The sequence below is a fragment of the Anguilla rostrata genome, chromosome 4 (assembly GCF_018555375.3).
Source record: "Anguilla rostrata isolate EN2019 chromosome 4, ASM1855537v3, whole genome shotgun sequence".
Taxonomy (NCBI): Eukaryota; Metazoa; Chordata; class Actinopteri; order Anguilliformes; family Anguillidae; genus Anguilla; species Anguilla rostrata.
In genome coordinates this window covers 67,146,194-67,164,666 of record NC_057936.1, presented here as the reverse complement: position 1 = coordinate 67,164,666, position 18,473 = coordinate 67,146,194, and the positions used below count along the sequence as shown (strand labels likewise).

The window sequence follows — 18,473 nt, the reverse complement described above, 5'->3', positions numbered from 1 at the left end:
GGTTGGTGTTGGGGACTGAGGTAAAGGGTTAGTGTTGGGGAGGGCAGACAGGGTTGGTATTGGGGAGTACCTGAGAGGGAAAGCAGTGGGGTGAAGTGGAGAGCTGTGGTATTCACACGGTACAGCCCTCCCCTGACCTGCTGAAACCATGACTACACCATGCCATCACTCCTCAGCCTTTCCCCTTAGAGATCTGAGTCTGGGCTATCAGCAGTGTGACCTCTGACCCCGGACTGTGTCTCATATAGGTCATCTGTATTTCCGAGTGTGTGTATATGTCCCTGTGCAGCGAGTGTGATTGTCTCTGTGTGTACATTGATTTGCGTGCACTTTTAGGGTTTGTTTGATCTGCTGAGAGAGTGTCCTCTAAGTGGATTATGCAGAATGGAGGAGCTTATGGATACTGCACGGAGTTGAACCAGGATGAAGGGTCTTGTGGATACTGCACAGAGTTGAGCCAGGATGAAGGGTCGTATGGATAACTTCACTGAGTTGAGCCAGAATGGAGGAGCTTATGGATACTGCATGGAGTTGCGCGCATAAGTGGAGGAGGTGGGTATCATTGGACCGTGGCCTGTGTACTCAAGTGACCCGAAGAGAGCTGGGTACTGCATGAGGGTCCTGATGAGGGGGCATGTCACAATGCAGCTGTAATAGAGTCCAGGTCCCCTCCATTATTAACGAGTCTGCACCGTGTGATCAGTAATGGGTCTGCTTTCAGCGGGTGTGTGTGTGCGCGCGTGAGTGTGTGTGCGCGCGTGAGTGTGTGTGCGCGCGTGAGTGTCTGTGTGTGCGTGCGTGCGTGCGTGCGTGCGTGCGTGCGTGCGTGCGAGAGATTTTGGGTAATATTGCTGACCTGCTGTCCTGTACGTCCTCTAAGCTGACCCTCCTGCAACAAATACTTGCGATCAGATCATCAGGGTGTGTGCTGAGGTGTTCCTCTCTGGCTGCGCTGAAACATGGATCTGTACTGGGCACAGTCTGCAGGCTGGGCTGACACATGGATCTGTGCTGTGCACAGTCTGCATGCTGTGCTGACACATGGATCTGTGCTGTGCACAGTCTGCATGCTGTGCTGACACATGGATCTGTGCTGTGCACAGTCTGCATGCTGTGCTGACACATGGATCTGTGCTGTGCACAGTCTGCACACTGTGCTGACACATGGATCTGTGCTGTGCACAGTCTGCAGGCTGGGCTGACATGGTTCAGATATGATGTGCAGTTTTTAGCTGAGTAGTGATTCTGTATGGGCTTGTTTTCTGAGATGATGTGGGGAAACGTACAAAGAGGGAAAGAGCTTGAGGAAGAGGAAGAGAATGAGAAGAAGAGAGAGTGAGGGAGGGAGTGGACAGAGAAATAGTGGCACAGAGCGAGAGAGAGAGGGAGCGAATGAGAGGAAAGGAGAGAGAATGAGAGGAAGAGAGAGGGAGACTTGGGAAGAGAATGCTTTGCATATTTGTTCTGTTTTTGAGTGGAAAAGTACAGATACTGCTGGCCTCTCAGTGCTGTGAAGGGCCCTGCCATGGGGGGCGGGGCTGGTTATTGATTGGCTGCTGAAAGCTGTGCATGTGATGCCATGGTGGCTTGTGTAACGTCCTAAACAAAGGAGTTTTTCAGAGTCCCCTGCGCAATCAGACCCACAGTGCCACTGCGCAGTCAGACCCTGTGCAGTCAGACCCACAGAGCCCCTGCTCAGTCAGACCCACAGTTTCCCTGCACAAGTAGAACCTGCGCAGTCAGACCCACTGTGCCCCTGTGCAGTCAGACCCTGCACAGTCAGACCCACAGTGCCCCTGTGCAGTCAGACCCTGCACAGTTAGACCCTGCGCAGTCAGACCCTGCACAGTCAGACCCACAGTGCCCCTGTGCATATTCCCTACTGCTTTTGTCCTGTTGTTCCCATGGAAACCCACAGGCCACAGCAGGACACATGAAGCCGTCACACTTTAACACACGTACACACACACACACGTAGTGACACTCAGCATTCCATGCACTAGGCTTATTTGCACTGTTGTCCGTGTCACTATCGTGAGACGCATGTACTTCATTGTTGAAGGCAGGTGCTTTCTCGTGTGTAAGTCGATGCAGAGTGTAGGCGTGTTAATCATGCATTATTGCTGTTCGTGTTGTTGTTTGTCAAATGTTGTCGGTGTCTGTTGTAAGTCGATGCAGAGTGTATTGCTGTGTCGTGTGTGTTGTAAGTCGATGCAGAGTGTATTGCTTTGTCGGTGTGTGTTGTAAGTCGGTGCAGAGTGTATTGCTGTGTCGGTGTGTGTTGTAAGTTTGTGCAGAGTGTATTGCTGTGTCAGTGTGTGTTGTAAGTTGGTGCAGAGTGTATTGCTTTGTCGGTGTGTGTTGTAAGTCGATGCAGAGTGTATTGCTGTGTCGGTGTGTGTTGTAAGTTGGTGCAGAGTGTATTGCTGTGTCGGTGTGCATTGTAAGTTGGTGCAGAGTGTATTGCTGTGTCGGTGTGCATTGTAAGTCGATGCAGAGTGTATTGCTGTGTCAGTGTGTGTTGTAAGTCGGTGCAGAGTGTATTGCTGTGTTGTCCTTTGTAAAGGGGAAAGTGGAGTACAGGCCTGAGCAGATTGTGCAGAAGGTTGTGCCTGTACTGTTCTATCGTGGTGTTTGTGTGAGTGTTTATGAAGCCCTGCTGACGTGTGTGTGTTTGTCTCTCTCTCTTCCCCCCCCAGCCCCGGCTCCGGGCAGCACTGTGAGTAGACGGCGTGTTACGGCAGGACACACCCCTGGCAGGGAGAAACGCAGCGCCAGCATGTCTAACATCACCATCGACCCCGAGCTCAAACCGGGCGAGTACGTCATCAAAAGCCTCTTCACCGAGTTTGCCGTGCTCGCCGAGAAAAAGATCGAGGTGGTGATGGCCGAGCCCCTGGTGAGTACAACACAAAACCTTGCGTGTGTGTGAGTGTGTGAGTGTGTGTGCGCGCGCGCGCGTGTGTGTGTGCGTGTGTGTGCATGCTAATGTGTCGTACCTGTGGTGTCAGATCCGTGTGCATGCTTTAGGAAGTGAGGCCGATTACTGAACGCTTGGAGCCAACAAGTCTCCATATTTAACTTCCCAGGATTCCTTGGCACAGGAAGTGTTGCCTGCATGAGTCCGATTCACCACTCAGATCTGTGCATTTAGGTGTATAGCAGAAATGCGTCCAATCATACTGTGTGATATCTCTACGGCAGTGTGTACACGGTGTGATATTTATACTGTAGAGTTTACACAGTGTGTGATATTTATACTGCAGAGTTTATACAGTGTGTGATATTTATTCTGCAGAGTTTATACAGTGTGTGATATTTATTCAGCAGTTTATACAGTGTGATATTTATACTGCAGTTTATACAGTGTGATATTTATAGTGCAGAGTTTATGCAGTTTGATATTTATACTGCGGTTTACACAGTGTGAAATTTATATGGGTGGTTACATTTCCCCAGAAAGAATTTCATAAATTTTATTTGAATTGATAAATATTGCTTGGAATACATTTTTGAACATAACTGAAGTGCACTACCTGTATTGATCCCTGTCCAGTCGTACCGCTGTACCGTGTAAATCTATCGGCACACAGGGGTGTTCACACCGAGGGAGATGCAGAATAGTTTATATGAACTGATAATGAAGAACTACTAAAAATAAATACATGAATATAAACTCCCAATCAAAATAAATATTTAAAGTGAAAGTGAAAAATTAGTCTCTCACGTCAAGGTTTATGACTCAACTAGTTAAGAAATATTCTGGAATATGTAATAATTCCAGACTGGGCTTAATGAGTACCCAGCAGGGCTGTGACGGTACACAGAAATCTGGGTTCGGTACGTACGTTGGATTTGACTTTTTCAGAACAGCAGAAAAAAATTAAATGCGAAATACCCTCTCTCTCTCTCTCTCTCAGGAGAAGCCCCTCTCCCGGTCTCTCCAAAGGGGGGAGGATGCACAATTTGATCAGGTGGGTGTGACTGTTAAGCATCTTATTCTCCTGCTGTTTGACCATCATTAAATATATTTCTGTGTATGTTAGGGAGATTCATCTGAGGTGTGTGTTTGTGCATGTGAGTGAGGGAGATTCATATAAGGCGTTTGCGTGTTCCTTTTCCAGACTTGTTTTCCGGGGCCAGTGCCTGTGGGGGGTGGGGTTGGTGGGTATTGGGGGTGTGGCTCGTAGTGTTTGAGGCGGGGCCAGTGCCTGTGGGGGGTGGGGTTGGTGGGTATTGGGGGTGTGGCTCGTAGTGTTTGAGGCGGGGCCAGTGCCTGTGGGGGGTGGGGTTGGTGGGTATTGGGGGTGTGGCTCGTAATGTTTGAGGCAGGGCCAGTGCCTGTGGGGGGTGGGGTTGGTGGGTATTGGGGGTGGGGTTGGTGGCTTTAAGTGCTTCGAATGCTGCTGCATTAGAGGTGAACAGTATTGATGTTCATATTGTTAATAATTGATGTGGGTCCGAAGAGAAGAGTCGTGCCATTAAGAGACTGATAGACCAGGCTCTTCAGAACCCGTGTTGCTGTGTCTGTCTCTTTTGCATTGGTTTCTGTGTCATTTTTTAAAGCTGGAGCCAGACTTGGATTAATAGCCAGTAATACTGAACCCAGGATAGAGCCCTGAGGGACCCCTTTCATAACACAGTGATGAGAACAGGCCATTCAGCCCAACAGTGCTCGCCATTTTCACAACTAAATTAGTGCTCTGATTACCTACAGACTAGATAGTATATAACACCGTGTCGAGCCTAGTGTTGAAAATCCTCCGGGCTTCTGCCTCTACTGCGTGACCTGGCAGGCTGTTCCACGCATTGACTGCTCTCTGTGTGGAAAAATGCTTCCTAATATCTGTGCGAAATTGACCTTTTGCTAATTTTTGTGTGGAATACACAAAAATGATTCAGGATGAATAATGAATAAATAGGGCTGCAGCCTCTGAGGCTGCTGTGTATGTGCTCTGGCTATAGGGCCTGTGCATGCCTGTGTGCCTGTGTGTGTGCATGCCTGTGTGCCTGTGTGTGAGCGGGTGCGGATGAGTGTCTGTGAGTGTGTCTGTGGGTGTGTCTGTGCGTGTGTATGAGTGTGAGTGTGAGAGTGAGTGTGCGTGCGTGTGTGTGCATGAGTGTGCGTGCGTGTGTGAGTGTGAGTGCGTGAGTGTGAGAGCGTGCGTGTGAGAGTGAGTGTGTGCGCGTGCGTGTGTATGAGTGTATGAGTGTGAGAGTGTGAGAGTGTGAGAGCGTGCGAGACCGTGTGTGCGTGCGTGCGTGTGTGTGCGTGTGTGCGTGTGTGAGCCTGTCTGTGCTGTCCCAGTGTAAGTGCTTTGGAAGTGCAGCGGTGCAGAAGTGCTGTGTCACTCTCAGCTGTAAATTAGCTCTGTGCTGGAGTCCGTCTGCCTTGTGCCAGAAGGGCCGAAAGGCCTTACATAACTGTGACTGAAACCCCTTCTCTCTCTGCTAGGAACTCTCTGTCTCTCTCCTCCTCTCCCTGTTTCCCTCTCTCCCCCCCTGTTTCCTTCTCTTTCCCTCCCTCTGTTTCCCTCCCTCTCTCTCTCTCTCCCCCCTGTTTCCCTCTCTTTCCCTCCCTCTGTTTCCCTCTCTCTCTCTCCCCCTCCCTCTGTTTCTCTCTCTCTCTGGTGAAGTTTTACTGTAGCTCTGCGGGCTCCAGGGCTGATGTCATAGTGATGTCATGAGATGTTTGACACGGGAGCCTGAGATTGGCTGCGGTGAGCGATGCGAGTTTTGACAGGAGAGCAGAGTGGAGAGCTCCCCCTGAGCAGCTGGGGCTGTCCAGCTCACACTGCTGTTTGAAAACAGCAAAAAGGCCAAAGCTGAATAGTAGGCAGATCCATGGCCCCCGCGTGGGCGTGCTCTCCACATGACATAAGCGTGCTGTGTTATGCGTGGCGCTGTCAGGTCGTCCCGCTGCCTTGGTTACTGTTGCCGGCTGCCATCGGCCCAGTCTGGCGGTTGTGAACGTGGGCATGTTGGCGTTGTCCTCAGGGTGTAAAATGAACGCCCGCCACCCGCGGGTGGTTTTGCGGAGTGGCACGTACGCCAGGCTCACGCGCCACAGACGCTGGGCGTTCGGCTACTTGCCATTTGATTAGTCCGATCGTTGGCACGCTTGATAATAAAGGAAAATTAATGAAAACAGGTTGAGATCAATGATTAGTTTAAAGGAAAGTTTTGTGCCCCACCGATTTTCAGCTCAGTCGCGTGGCTTTAATATTGATTTTTAAAGTGGCTGGTAAAAAAGGTGAGTGGCTGGTAGAAGTTGAGGATCTACCAGACACAGTGGCGAGTGTATAAAAAAAGTTAATTTTACACCCTGGTTGTCTGTCCATACCAGGTTTCAGTTGTTTGGATGAACAGCTTACTAATGGTGTTTTGATGTTTAGATGCCATCAAAATGGCTTGCAGTAGCTATCCAACATGCGGAGTTATGTCAGGCAAACAGAAACGGAGGAACTGAGGCTGAAGCTCTCTGCTGCCCCCACCTGGCAGCGTCTCTTCATGCCGGCCTGGTCTCTTTCACCTGATTCCTCTCAGCGATAATGCCAGACCTGGCTCACATCGTTTCCCTGTGAAGCACCAGTGCAAGCGAACCTGTGAAGCACCAGTGCAAGCGAACCTGTGAAGCACCAGTGCAAGCGAACCTGTGAAGCACCAGTGCTAGCGAACCTGTGAAGCACCAGTGCACACAAACCTGAGCTGCTTTCACTGCTTGCGCTGTGAGGGCGTCAACTGGAGTGTGGATGTTTATTGTGTGGAGTGTGGAACTCTGTGGGTGTGATGTTTATTGTGTGGAACTCTAGGTATGATGTTTATTGTGTGGAGTGTGGAACTCTGGGTATGATGTTTATTGTGTGGAGTGTGGAACTCTGTGGGTGTGATGTTTATTGTGTGGAGTGTGGAACTCTGGGTGTGATGTTTATTGTGTGGAGTGTGGAACTCTGTGGGTGTGATGTTTATTGTGTGGAGTGTGGAACTCTGTGGGTGTGATGTTTATTGTGTGGAGTGTGGAACTCTGTGGGTGTGATGTTTATTGTGTGGAGTGTGGAACTCTGTGGGTGTGATGTTTGTTGTGTGGAGTGTGGAACTCTGTGGGTGTGATGTTTATTGTGTGGAGTGTGGAACTCTGTGGGTGTGATGTTTATTGTGTGGAGTGTGGAACTCTGTGGGTGTGATGTTTATTGTGTGGAGTGTGGAACTCTGTGGGTGTGATGTTTATTGTGTGGAGTGTGGAACTCTGTGGGTGTGATGTTTATTGTGTGGAGTGTGGAACTCTGTGGGTGTGATGTTTATTGTGTGGAGTGTGGAACTCTGTGGGTGGGGATGTTTATTGTGTGGAGTGTGGAACTCTGTGGGTGTGATGTTTATTGTGTGGAGTGTGGAACTCTGTGGGGTGATGTTTATTGTGTGGAGTGTGGAACTCTGTGGGTGTGATGTTTATTGTGTGGAGTGTGGAACTCTGTGGGTGTGATGTTTATTGTGTGGAGTGTGGAACTCTGTGGGTGTGATGTTTATTGTGTGGAGTGTGGAACTCTGTGGGTGTGATGTTTATTGTGTGGAGTGTGGAACTCTGTGGGTGTGATGTTTATTGTGTGGTGTTTTGCAGTTAATAAGCTCTATGAGCTCGATAGCGGAACACTGTTTGCCCTCGCTGCTGCGCACGCTGTTTGATTGGTACCGGCGCCAAAGCGGCACAGAGGACGAGTCCTATGAGTACCGACCCCGCGCCAGCACCAAGTCCAAAGGGTAAGCACCGCAGAACCAGCTACACTGTGAGTGTGAGTGTGAGTGTGAGTGTGAGTGTGAGTGTGAGTGTGAGTGTGAGTGTGAGTGTGTCTGTGTCTGTGTCTGTGTCTGTGTCTGTGTCTGTGTCTGTGTCTGTGTCTGTGTCTGTGTCTGTGTCTGTGTCTGTGTCTGTGTCTGTGTCTGTGTCTGTGTCTGTGTCTGTGTCTGTGTCTGTGTCTGTGTCTGTGTCTGTGTCTGTGTCTGTGTCATTATGTAATTTTTTGCCTGTGTCTGTGTAATTATGTAATTTTTTGCCTGTCTCTCTGTAAACTGAGTGTTTCTTATTTTCCCTTCTTTGCCCTTGTCAGAGACGAGCAGCATCGGGACAAAGACTACCTACTGGAACGGCGAGATTTAGCCATAGATTTTATTTTTTGTTTAGTTTCAGTGGAGGTTTTAAAACAGGTGAGTTTGTGTGCGTGTGTGTGTGTCTTATGTCTTTGTGTGCGTGTGTGTGTGTGTGTGCGCACGCAGGCGTGTGTGTGTCTATGTCTGTGTGCGTGTGTGTGTGTAGTAGCTGTGTTTATTCTTTTGCTGAATATTTACTCCTCAGATTCCTCTGCATCCTGTGCCAGATGCTTTAGTTCATGAAGTTCTCAACCTGGCATTCAAGCACTTTAAACACAAGGAGGGGTGAGTTTAAACAAGCTGTACAGTACAAGCATATACACACATGCACACACACACGCGCGCACACACACCAAAAATGGCAAACCCCTCCCCCCCCCCCCCCAAAGTTTTTCATAGGTATGATGGTTTATCAGGTTATCAGGTTTGTGTGTGATGCCCATCTCTGCATCACTAACGGTGTGTGTGTGTGTGGTGTGTGCGCGCGCGTGTGTGTGTGTGTGTGTGTGTGTGTGTGTGGTGTGTGTGTGGTGTGTGTGTGGTGTGTGTGTGGTGTGTGTGTGGTGTGTGTGTGGTGTGTGTGTGTGTGTGCGCGCGCGTGCGTGTGTGTGTTTGGCAGGTATTCGGGGCCCAACACTGGCAACGTGCACATCATCGCCGACCTGTATGCAGAAGTCATCGGCGTCCTCACACAGTCAAAGTAACTCTCCCCATCTCTCTCCCACTTTTTCTCTCTATTTCTCTCTCTCTCTCTCCCACTCTTTCTCTCTATTTCTCTCTCTCTCTCTCCCACTCTTTCTCTCTATTTCTCTCTCTCTGTCTCCTGCTGTTTCTCTCTGTTTCTCTCAGTCTCCCTCCTTTTTTTTGCCCTCTCTTGCCCCTCTTTTTAATCACTATTTTGTGATTATTGCATGTGTGTGTATGTGTGTGAGTGCGTGCACTTCAGTAGGTGGTGGATGTGTGTGTGTGCTTCATTAGGTGATGTGTGTGTGTGCTTCATTACGTGATGTGTGTGTCTGTGTGTGTGTGTGTGCTTCATTAGGTGATGTGTGATGTGTGTGTGTGTGTGCTTCATTAGGTGATGTGTGTGAGTGTGTGTGTGTGTGTGTGCTTCATTAGGTGATGTGTGTGAGTGTGTGTGTGTGTGTGCGCCTCATTAGCTGATGTGTGTGTGTGTGTGTGTGTGCGCGCCTCATTAGCTGATGTGTGTGTGTGTGTGTGTGCACGCAGGTTCCAGGCGGTGCGTAAGAAGTTCATGACGGAGCTGAAGGAGCTGCGTCAGAAGGAGCAGAGCCCCCACGTGGTGCAGAGTGTCATCAGCCTCATCATGGGCATGAAGTTCTTCCGCGTCAAGATGTACCCTGTGGAGGACTTTGAGGCGTCCTTCCAGTTCATGCAGGTGAGCGGGAGCGCTCTGCTCAGCTGGCTGTGAGCCGGGTTCGAGGGTAAATGTGTCAGCAGGCCGTGAGCGTAACAGGTAGCGTTTTGCATGGGCTAGCTCTGTGTGTGGATAGAGTTTAGTGGCTTGTTTGGGTTAGTGGTGTGTGTGTATTCGGCTGTTAGGAGTTGGTATGGGTTAGCTGCATATATGGCAGCTGTTAGCACTTTTTGAGATTTGGGTAACTTAATGGTAGGACAGAGCACCCCCAGAAAAATCAGCACTTTACGTTGTGTCCTCACATGACAAGCAGCAAGCAATGAACGGTTTTAGGCACCACTTACCCCAGTGCCTGATTTCCCAGAATTCAGTGCGTTGTAGCAGATATGAGGGTAGTGGTGCGTTACGGGAGAGTGCTGGATGCTGAAGTTTCGCAGTATATTGTAAATATATATATTTTAAAACATTTTTTAGCCTGAATAATTAAATCATCAAATTTTTTGTAAGTACAATTCTCTGTGAACAACTCAAGTTTCTCCATCACAAAGATTTTGTGGTGTGTGTGCGCGTGCGTGCGTGTTTGCGTGCATGTGTGCGTGCGTGTGTACATGTGTGTGTGCATGTCTGTGTCTGCCTGCCTGTCTGTCTGTCTGTCTGCAGGAGTGCGCGCAGTATTTCCTGGAGGTGAAGGATAAGGACATTAAGCACGCTCTGGCTGGCCTCTTTGTGGAGATTCTCATCCCTGTTGCTGCTGTGAGTATCAAACACCATAGAGAGCAGGCCTGTTAGACTGTACACCATAGAGAGCAGGCCTGCTAGATTTTACATCATAGAGAGGAGGCCTGCTAGATTCTACACCGTAGAGAGCAGGCCGCCTAGATTCTACACTATAGAGAGCAGGCCTGTTATACTGTACACCATAGAGAGCAGTCATGTTAGATTCTACACCATAGAGAGCAGGCCTGCTAGATTTTACATCATAGAGAGGAAGCCTGCTAGATTCTACACCATAGAGAGCAGGCCTGCTAGATTCTACACCGTGGAGAGCAGGCCTGTTAGATTGTACACCATTGAGAGCAGGCCCGCACCATTTGTTCTTTTTTTCTACAGTCTATGGTCTTGGGCCATGTTTACACCGTAGAAACTGTTTCTGTATATCTCTCTCTCCCTTTCTCTCTCCGCCCATAGGCAGTTAAAAATGAAGTCAACGTGCCGTGTTTGAAAAACTTTGTAGAAATGCTCTACCAGACGACCTTTGACCTCAGCTCCAGGAAGAAGCACTCTCTGGTAAGTTTGTATTGGGGGGGGGGGGGGTACAGGTAGCCCCTGATCTCTCTGAGTGTGTAAACTCAGCACTGAACAGCAGGAGCTTCTGCTGCTGTTACACTGCAGATTTACACTGCACTTTTCTACAAGATGTTTAAATCTGCCCCCCTCCCTCTCTTTCTCTAGGCGCTGTATCCCTTGGTGACCTGCTTGCTTTGTGTCAGTCAGAAGCAGTTCTTCCTCAACAACTGGCACATATTCCTGCAGAACTGCCTGTCTCACCTGAAGGTACAGCTTCACACCTGTGATAACCCAACACTTCATTTACATACAGTATTAACACCATTAACCCAACAATTATTTACATACAGTCTGAACACCATTTACCCAGCACTTTATTTACATACAGTATCATTAACCCAACATTTCCTTTATCTACTGCATGAACACCATTTACGCAACACTTTATTTACATACAGTATGAATTAGCCCAATATTCTTGACATAGTGTGGACACCATTAACCCGGCAATGTGTTTTACGTATAGTATGAACACCTCTCGGTGTAATAAGCATCTATTTAAAGGCTGCTGTGATGGGGTATGGGGAGATATGATGTATAGATACCAGCAGGGGGCAGTGTTTCTTATATGGATGTATTTTGGTGTGCCAGTGATGTTGCTTGGTGGAATAGTCTGCAGCCTAATCACAGATCAATCACAAACCAATAACTGATCAATCGCAAACCAATCACAGATCAATCACAAACCAATAACAGATCAATCACAAACCAATAACTGATCAATCGCAAACCAATCACAGGTCAATCACAAACTAATCAAAGGTCAATTGCAAACCAATCACAGATCAATCGCACAGAAATCACAGATTAGTCACAAACTAATCACAAGTCAATCGCAAACCAATCATAGATCAATTGCCAACCATTGACAGGTCAATCACAGTTGAATCCCAGATGAATGGCGTTGCGTTCTCTGTGCTGGTTTGTCGTGCAGGGATGTGTTGCAGTGATTTTGTATGTGTGTGATTCTGAGCAAGCCTTTGGTTATGAGGTGTGGGGGATGGTAGTCCTCCTGGACACCATGGGGCACTGTTGATTGTGGCTTAAATTAGGTTCCTCTTTTCCCACCCCCTAACCAACTGCTCACCTCTGCCGCCGAAATCAATCCTTGCTCCTCGCTGACCCCTAACCTTTAACCCCTCAGCCCTAAACCCCCCCCCCATGCTGTGCATGCGTGCTGCATCCTGTTTGTGTTGAGTCCTGCTCGATTTTACCTCCACTCAAAGCACATCCCCGGAGGTCAGAGGGTTCACACTGGGGTCAGAGGGTTCACACTGAGGTCAGAGGGTTCACACTGGGGTCAGAGGGTTCACACTGAGGTCAGAGGGTTCACACTGGGGTCAGAGGGTTCATACTGGGGTCAGAGGGTTCATACTGGGATCAGAGGGTTCACACTGGGGTCAGAGGGTTCACACTGGGGTCAGAGGGTTCACACTGAGGTCAGAGGGTTCACACTGGGGTCAGAGGGTTCATACTGGGTCAGAGGGTTCATACTGGATCAGAGGGTTCACACTGGGGTCAGAGGGTTCACACTGGGGTCAGAGGGTTCATACTGAGATCAGAGGGTTCACACTGGGGTCAGAGGGTTCACACTGGGGTCAGAGGGTTCACACTGGGGTCAGAGGGTTCACACTGGGGTCAGAGGGTTCACACTGAGGTCAGAGGGTTCACACTGGGGTCAGAGGGTTCATACTGGGGTCAGAGGGTTCACACTGGGGTCAGAGGGTCAGAGGGTTCATACTGGGGTCAGAGGGTTCACACTGGGGTCAGAGGGTTCACACTGAGGTCAGAGGGTTCACACTGGGGTCAGAGGGTTCACACTGGGGTCAGAGGGTTCGCACTGGGGTCAGAGGGTTCACACTGGGGTCAGAGGGTTCACACTGGGGTCAGAGGGTTCACACTGGGGTCAGAGGGTTCACACTGGGGTCAGAGGGTTCACACTGTGGGGTGGTTTTGTGTCTTTTCTGTTTGTCTGTTTTTAGTTGTTTTTGTCCTGCGCTTTGTTCTAACCTGCATGTGGCCCCGCCCCTTCTCTCTGTTTCCTGCTGTCTTACGTTCACTCGGTCTAGATGCCATCAAACAACAGTATCAGAAAACAGATAGAGACCCTACAGGTGAGTCTGCCCCTCACCTGCCCCCAGCCACGCCCAGGCTGGGGGGGCCTGCGGTTCTGTGCTGTGTGTGTGCGTGTGCTTGTGTGTGTGTGCGTGCGTGCTAAAGACCAGAAACGTACTTAACAACCTCACACCTTTAACATAACATTACACGCACAAGTATTGAAACATAACGTAACATTACACTGCCAGGTATTCACACACTGTATTAGAATGAAATTTAACGAACAGCGTCAGGTTTTTATTGTTGTCCAGTGGGATTGCTCTCTGCCCCTTTAGCTCATTGTGATTTCAGTACAGTATGCACTGTTACCATGCGTTACAGATGCACTGTTACCATGTGTTACAGATACACCGTGACCATGTGTTACAGATGCACTGTTACCATGTGTTACAGATGCACTGTTACCATGTGTTACAGATACACTGTTACCATGTGTTACAGATACACCGTGACCATGTGTTACAGATACACTGTTACCATGCGTTACAGATACACTGTTACCATGTGTTACAGATGCACTGTTACCATGTGTTACAGATACACTGTTACCATGTGTTACAGATACACTGTTACCATGTGTTACAGATACACTGTTACCATGTGTTACAGATGCACTGTTACCATGTGTTACAGATGCACTGTTACCATGTGTTACAGATACACCGTGACCATGTGTTACAGATGCACTGTTACCATGTGTTACAGATGCACTGTTACCATGTGTTACAGATACACCGTGACCATGTGTTACAGATACACTGTTACCATGTGTTACAGATACACCGTACCATGTTACAGATACACGTTACCATGTGTTACAGATACACTGTTACCATTGTTACAGATACACCGTTACCATGTGTTACAGATACACCGTTACCATGTGTTACAGATACACTGTGTACCATGTGTTACAGATACACTGTTACAGATCGTTACAGATGCACTGTTACCATGTGTTACAAGTTATCATGTTAGATGCTAGTAAGACACTGTTATGGTTTACAGATACACTGTTACCATGCGTTACAGATACACTGTTACCATGCGTTACAGATACACTGTTACCATGCGTTACAGATGCACTGTTACCATGCGTTACAGATGCACTGTTACCATGCGTTACAGATGCACTGTTACCATGTGTTACAGATACACTGTTACCATGTGTTACAGATACACTGTTACCATGTGTTACAGATACACTGTTACCATGTGTTACAGATACACTCTTGTCATGTTTTACAGATACACTCTTGTCATGTTTTACAGATACACTGTTGTCATGTGTTACAGATACACTCTGTTATGGTGTTTCAGATGCAGTGTTATGGTGTTAGATACAGTGTTATGGTCTTACAGATGCAGTGTTCTGGTGTTACAGGTACAGTGTTATGGTGTTACAGGTACAGTGTTCTGGTGTTACAGGTACAGTGTTATGGTGTTACAGGTACAGTGTTCTGGTGTTACAGGTACAGTGTTATGGTGTTACAGGTACAGTGTTATGGTGTTACAGGTACAGTGTTCTGGTGTTACAGGTACAGTGTTATGGTGTTACAGGTACAGTGTTATGGTGTTACAGGTACAGTGTTATGGTGTTACCGATGCAGTGTTATGGCATCAGACGCTGTGCTGGAGTGTTGGAGTGTGCTTGCCGGTTGAAGGTGACCTTGTGCTCCATCTCCCCTCTCAGAACAAGGACCCCAAAATGTCCCGCGTGGCTCTGGAGTCCCTGTACCGGCTGCTCTGGGTTTACATCATCCGCATAAAGTGTGAGAGCAACACTGTCACTCAGAGGTGAGACACACACTCACACACATACTCACACTCACACTCACACTCACTCATATACACCTCACACTCACACACTCACACGCACACACACACACACACACACACACACACACTCACACTCACACTCACACTCACACACACACTCACTCATATACACCTCACACTCACACACACACACACACACACACTCATACACACACACTCATACACACACACTCACTCACACACACACTCACACTCACACTCACACACACACCACGCACGCTTACGCACGCACACACACCCTCACCCCCTCTCTCTCTCTCCCCCTCCCTCTCCCCTCTTCTCTCTCTCTCTCAGTCGTTTGCTCAGTATAGTCTCAGCACTTTTCCCCAAGGGGTCCCGCAGTGTGGTCCCTCGAGACAGCCAACATCTTCGTAGATCACCATCACGCTCAGGTGGTGGCTTGGGGCGGTTAGGCAGATTGGTAATCGGCAGTTGGGGCAGATCGGCAGGTTGGCAGATTGGGGCAGTAGGGGCAGGTTGGGAGATCGGGCAGGTTGGGCAGATCGGGTAGATCGGAGCAGGTAGGGGCAGGTTGGGGTAGATCGGGCAGATCGGGCAGATTGGGGCAGGTCGAGGCAGGTTGGGGCAGATCGGGGCAGATTGGGGCAGGTCGAGGCAGGTTGGGGCAGATCGGGGCAGATCGGGGCAGATCGAGGCAGGTTGGGGCAGATCGAGGCAGGTTGGGGCAGATCGAGGCAGGTTGGGGCAGGTCGGGGCAGATCGGGGCGTTAGGCAGGTCGGGCGGATCGGGCAGGTCGGGCGGATCGGGCAGGTCGGGCAGGTTGGGGCGATCGGCAGGCAGGATGGGCAGGTCGGGCGGGTCGGGGCAGGTCGGGGCAGGTTGGGCGGATCGGGGCGATCGGGCAGGTTAGGGCAGGTTGGGGCAGATCGAGGCAGGTAGCGGCGGATCGGGGCAGGTCAGGGCAGGTCGGGGCAGATTGAGGCAGGTAGGGGCAGGTAGGGGCAGGTCGGGGCAGGTCGGGGCGGATCGGGGCAGGTCGGGGCAGGTCGGGGCGGATCGGGCGGAGCGGGGCAGATTTGGGGGTTTGGCTGAGCTGGTCCCTGGCTGGGCTGCTGCTGTGTCTCTGTACTCACTCTGTCTCATCCCCTCTCATTTCTGCCTGTCGGTTCTTCTCCTCCCCAGGAAAGGCTGGATTTTGCCATGAAAGAGATCATTTATGACCTTCTCTGTGTGGGGAAGTCGCACAAGACCTTCACCATAAATCCAGAGGTGACTAGGCCTGCGTGCTTCTCTCCTCTCCTCTTTCTGATCAATTCAGTTCAATTCAGAATGCTTTATTGGCATGACAAGATACAACTTATGTTGCCAAAGCACAGAAAAGAACATATAAAGAACATACACCATTGAACACATGAACATATACATGGACATAGAGTTTGCAGACATATAGGTTTACCCAATAGGCTCACTCCCTCTGTTTATGGCAAGCTGTGATATAATTTTCCGCTAGTCTGATGCATTTTTTGTGTTCTCCTAATAAATAGGGGAGTTTCTCTCCCTCTGACTCCACTTCTGATGAGCACTCGTCCTTTCTCTCTCTCTCTGACTCCACTCTCTTCGTTTGACTCCTCTTGGACTCTTCTCTGATCTCTCTGACTGATCTCTCCCTCCTTCCCCCCTCTCCCCCCCTGCAGAGGATGAACGTTGGGCTCCGGGCCTTCCTGGTCATCGCTGACAGCCTGCAGCAGAAGGAGGGCGAGCCGCCCATGCCCACCACCGGGGTCACTCTGCCGTCCGGCAACACCCTGCGCGTCAAGAAGATCTTCCTCAACACCACACTCACTGACGAGGAGGCCAAGGTCATCGGTGCGTTTCCCACAATGCCCTGAGGGTGTACCTGTGAGGGGGCTGACTGCTTTACGCTAGCCTGTGGGGGGCTGTCTGCTTTGTGCTGTGTACCCGTGGGGGGCTGTTTGTGCTGTCTGGGGTGCTTTGCTGCTTTGTGCTGTACCCGTGGGGGGCTGTCTGCTTTGTGCTGTGTACCCGTGGGGGGCTGACTGCTTTGTGCTGTGTACCCGTGGGGGTGACTGCTTTGTGCTGTGTACCCGTGGGGGGTTGACTGCTTTGTGCTGTGTACCCGTGGGGGTTGACTGCTTTGTGCTGTGTACCTGGGGGTTGACTGCTTTGTGCTGCCCGTGTGTTGCCCGTGGGGGGGTGACTGCTTTGTGCTGTGTACCCGTGGGGGGGGGTGACTGCTTTGTGCTGTGTACCCGTGGGGGGGTTGACTGCTTTGTGCTGTGTACCCGTGGGGGGGTTGACTGCTTTGTGCTGTGTACCCGTGGGGGGGTTGACTGCTTTGTGCTGTCCTAGGCATGTCCCTGTACTACCCCCAAGTCCGCAAGGCGCTCGACAGCATCCTGCGCCACCTGGACAAGGAGGTGGGCCGACCAATGAGCATGACCAACGTGCAGATGTCCAACAAGGAGCCCGAGGACATGATCACGTGAGTGTCCCCCGTCACATGATCAGGCTGCTTCTAACTGTGAACCACCTTGTCACATGATCTGGGCTTTCTGTAAGAAACTGGAGGATTTTTGGGCCTTCAGGCATAGATGATAATGAGATGCTATCTGTCTGTGTGTGTGTGTATGTGTGCACGTGTGTGTGTGTGTGTGTCTGCGCATGTATGCGTGTGTGTGTGTGTGTGTGTGTGTGTGCGCGCGTGTATGTGTGCATGTGTGTGTGTGCACGCATGTGTGTGTGTGTGTCTGCGCGTGTATGCGTGTGTGTGTGTGTGCGTGTGTGTGTGTCTGCGCGTGATGCCGTGTGTGTGTGTGTGTGTGTGTGTGTGTGTGTGTGTGCGTGCTGTGCTGGTGTGTCTGTGTGTGTGCAGCTCGTGTGTGTGTGTGTGTGTGTGTGTGTGTGTGTGTGTGTGTGGCACAGGGGGGAGAGGAAGCCGAAGATCGATCTGTTCCGGACCTGTGTGGCAGCGATTCCCCGGCTGATCCCAGACGGCATGAGCAGACTGGAGCTCATCGACCTGCTCGCCAAGTAAACACTACCCTCTCATCTTCATCCTCTCCACTCCTCCTCCTCTCCACTCCCTTCTCCACTCCCTCTTCTTCTCTCTCTCCCTCTCCCCTCTTCCCTCCCTCCCCCTCCTCCTCTCCATCCCTCTCTCCTCTCCTTCTCTTTTCTCTCTGTCACTCATCATGTGCTCTGTTGCCCCCTGCTGTGCAGCAGCAGAGTGTGAGCAGCAGGGGGCAGTAACGGTGCTCTGTCGCCCCCTGCAGGCTGACCATCCACATGGACGAGGAGCTGCGCGGCCTGGCCTTCACCACGCTGCAGGCGCTGATGGTGGACTTCCCTGAGTGGCGTGAGGACGTGCTGTCGGGCTTCGTCTACTTCATTGTGCGCGAGGTTACTGACGTCCACCCCACGCTGCTCGACAACGCCGTCAAGATGCTGGTGCAGCTCATCAGCCAGTGGAGGCAAGCTGTGCAGTCCAGCAACCGGAGCCAGGTGTGTATGTGGGTATATTGTGTGTGTAGTGTATAGTGCGTGTGATGTATAGTGTGTTCTAGTGTATAGTGTGTGTGATGTATAGTGTGTTCTAGTGTATAGTGTGTATAGTGTGTGTGATGTATAGTGTGTTCTAGTGTATAGTGTGCGACGTATAGTGTGTTC

At 50.2% G+C, this 18,473-nt stretch overlaps 1 protein-coding gene across 1 annotated transcript in view; it reads left to right on the top strand.

Moving 5' to 3' along the window:
• fryl (furry homolog, like) overlaps positions 1 to 18,473 on the top strand; it is a 69,720-nt gene that overhangs the window by 8,517 nt on the left and 42,730 nt on the right. The window contains exons 2-18 of the mRNA XM_064334162.1: positions 2,700 to 2,899; positions 3,921 to 3,974; positions 7,616 to 7,755; positions 8,103 to 8,199; positions 8,348 to 8,427; positions 8,762 to 8,842; positions 9,373 to 9,541; positions 10,181 to 10,273; positions 10,709 to 10,807; positions 10,973 to 11,074; positions 14,679 to 14,782; positions 15,119 to 15,184; positions 15,929 to 16,055; positions 16,481 to 16,652; positions 17,157 to 17,289; positions 17,730 to 17,837; positions 18,080 to 18,308. Coding sequence (XP_064190232.1) covers positions 2,700 to 2,899; positions 3,921 to 3,974; positions 7,616 to 7,755; positions 8,103 to 8,199; positions 8,348 to 8,427; positions 8,762 to 8,842; positions 9,373 to 9,541; positions 10,181 to 10,273; positions 10,709 to 10,807; positions 10,973 to 11,074; positions 14,679 to 14,782; positions 15,119 to 15,184; positions 15,929 to 16,055; positions 16,481 to 16,652; positions 17,157 to 17,289; positions 17,730 to 17,837; positions 18,080 to 18,308 — 2,054 coding nt within the window. The remainder of the gene's footprint in view (positions 1 to 2,699; positions 2,900 to 3,920; positions 3,975 to 7,615; positions 7,756 to 8,102; positions 8,200 to 8,347; positions 8,428 to 8,761; positions 8,843 to 9,372; positions 9,542 to 10,180; positions 10,274 to 10,708; positions 10,808 to 10,972; positions 11,075 to 14,678; positions 14,783 to 15,118; positions 15,185 to 15,928; positions 16,056 to 16,480; positions 16,653 to 17,156; positions 17,290 to 17,729; positions 17,838 to 18,079; positions 18,309 to 18,473) is intronic.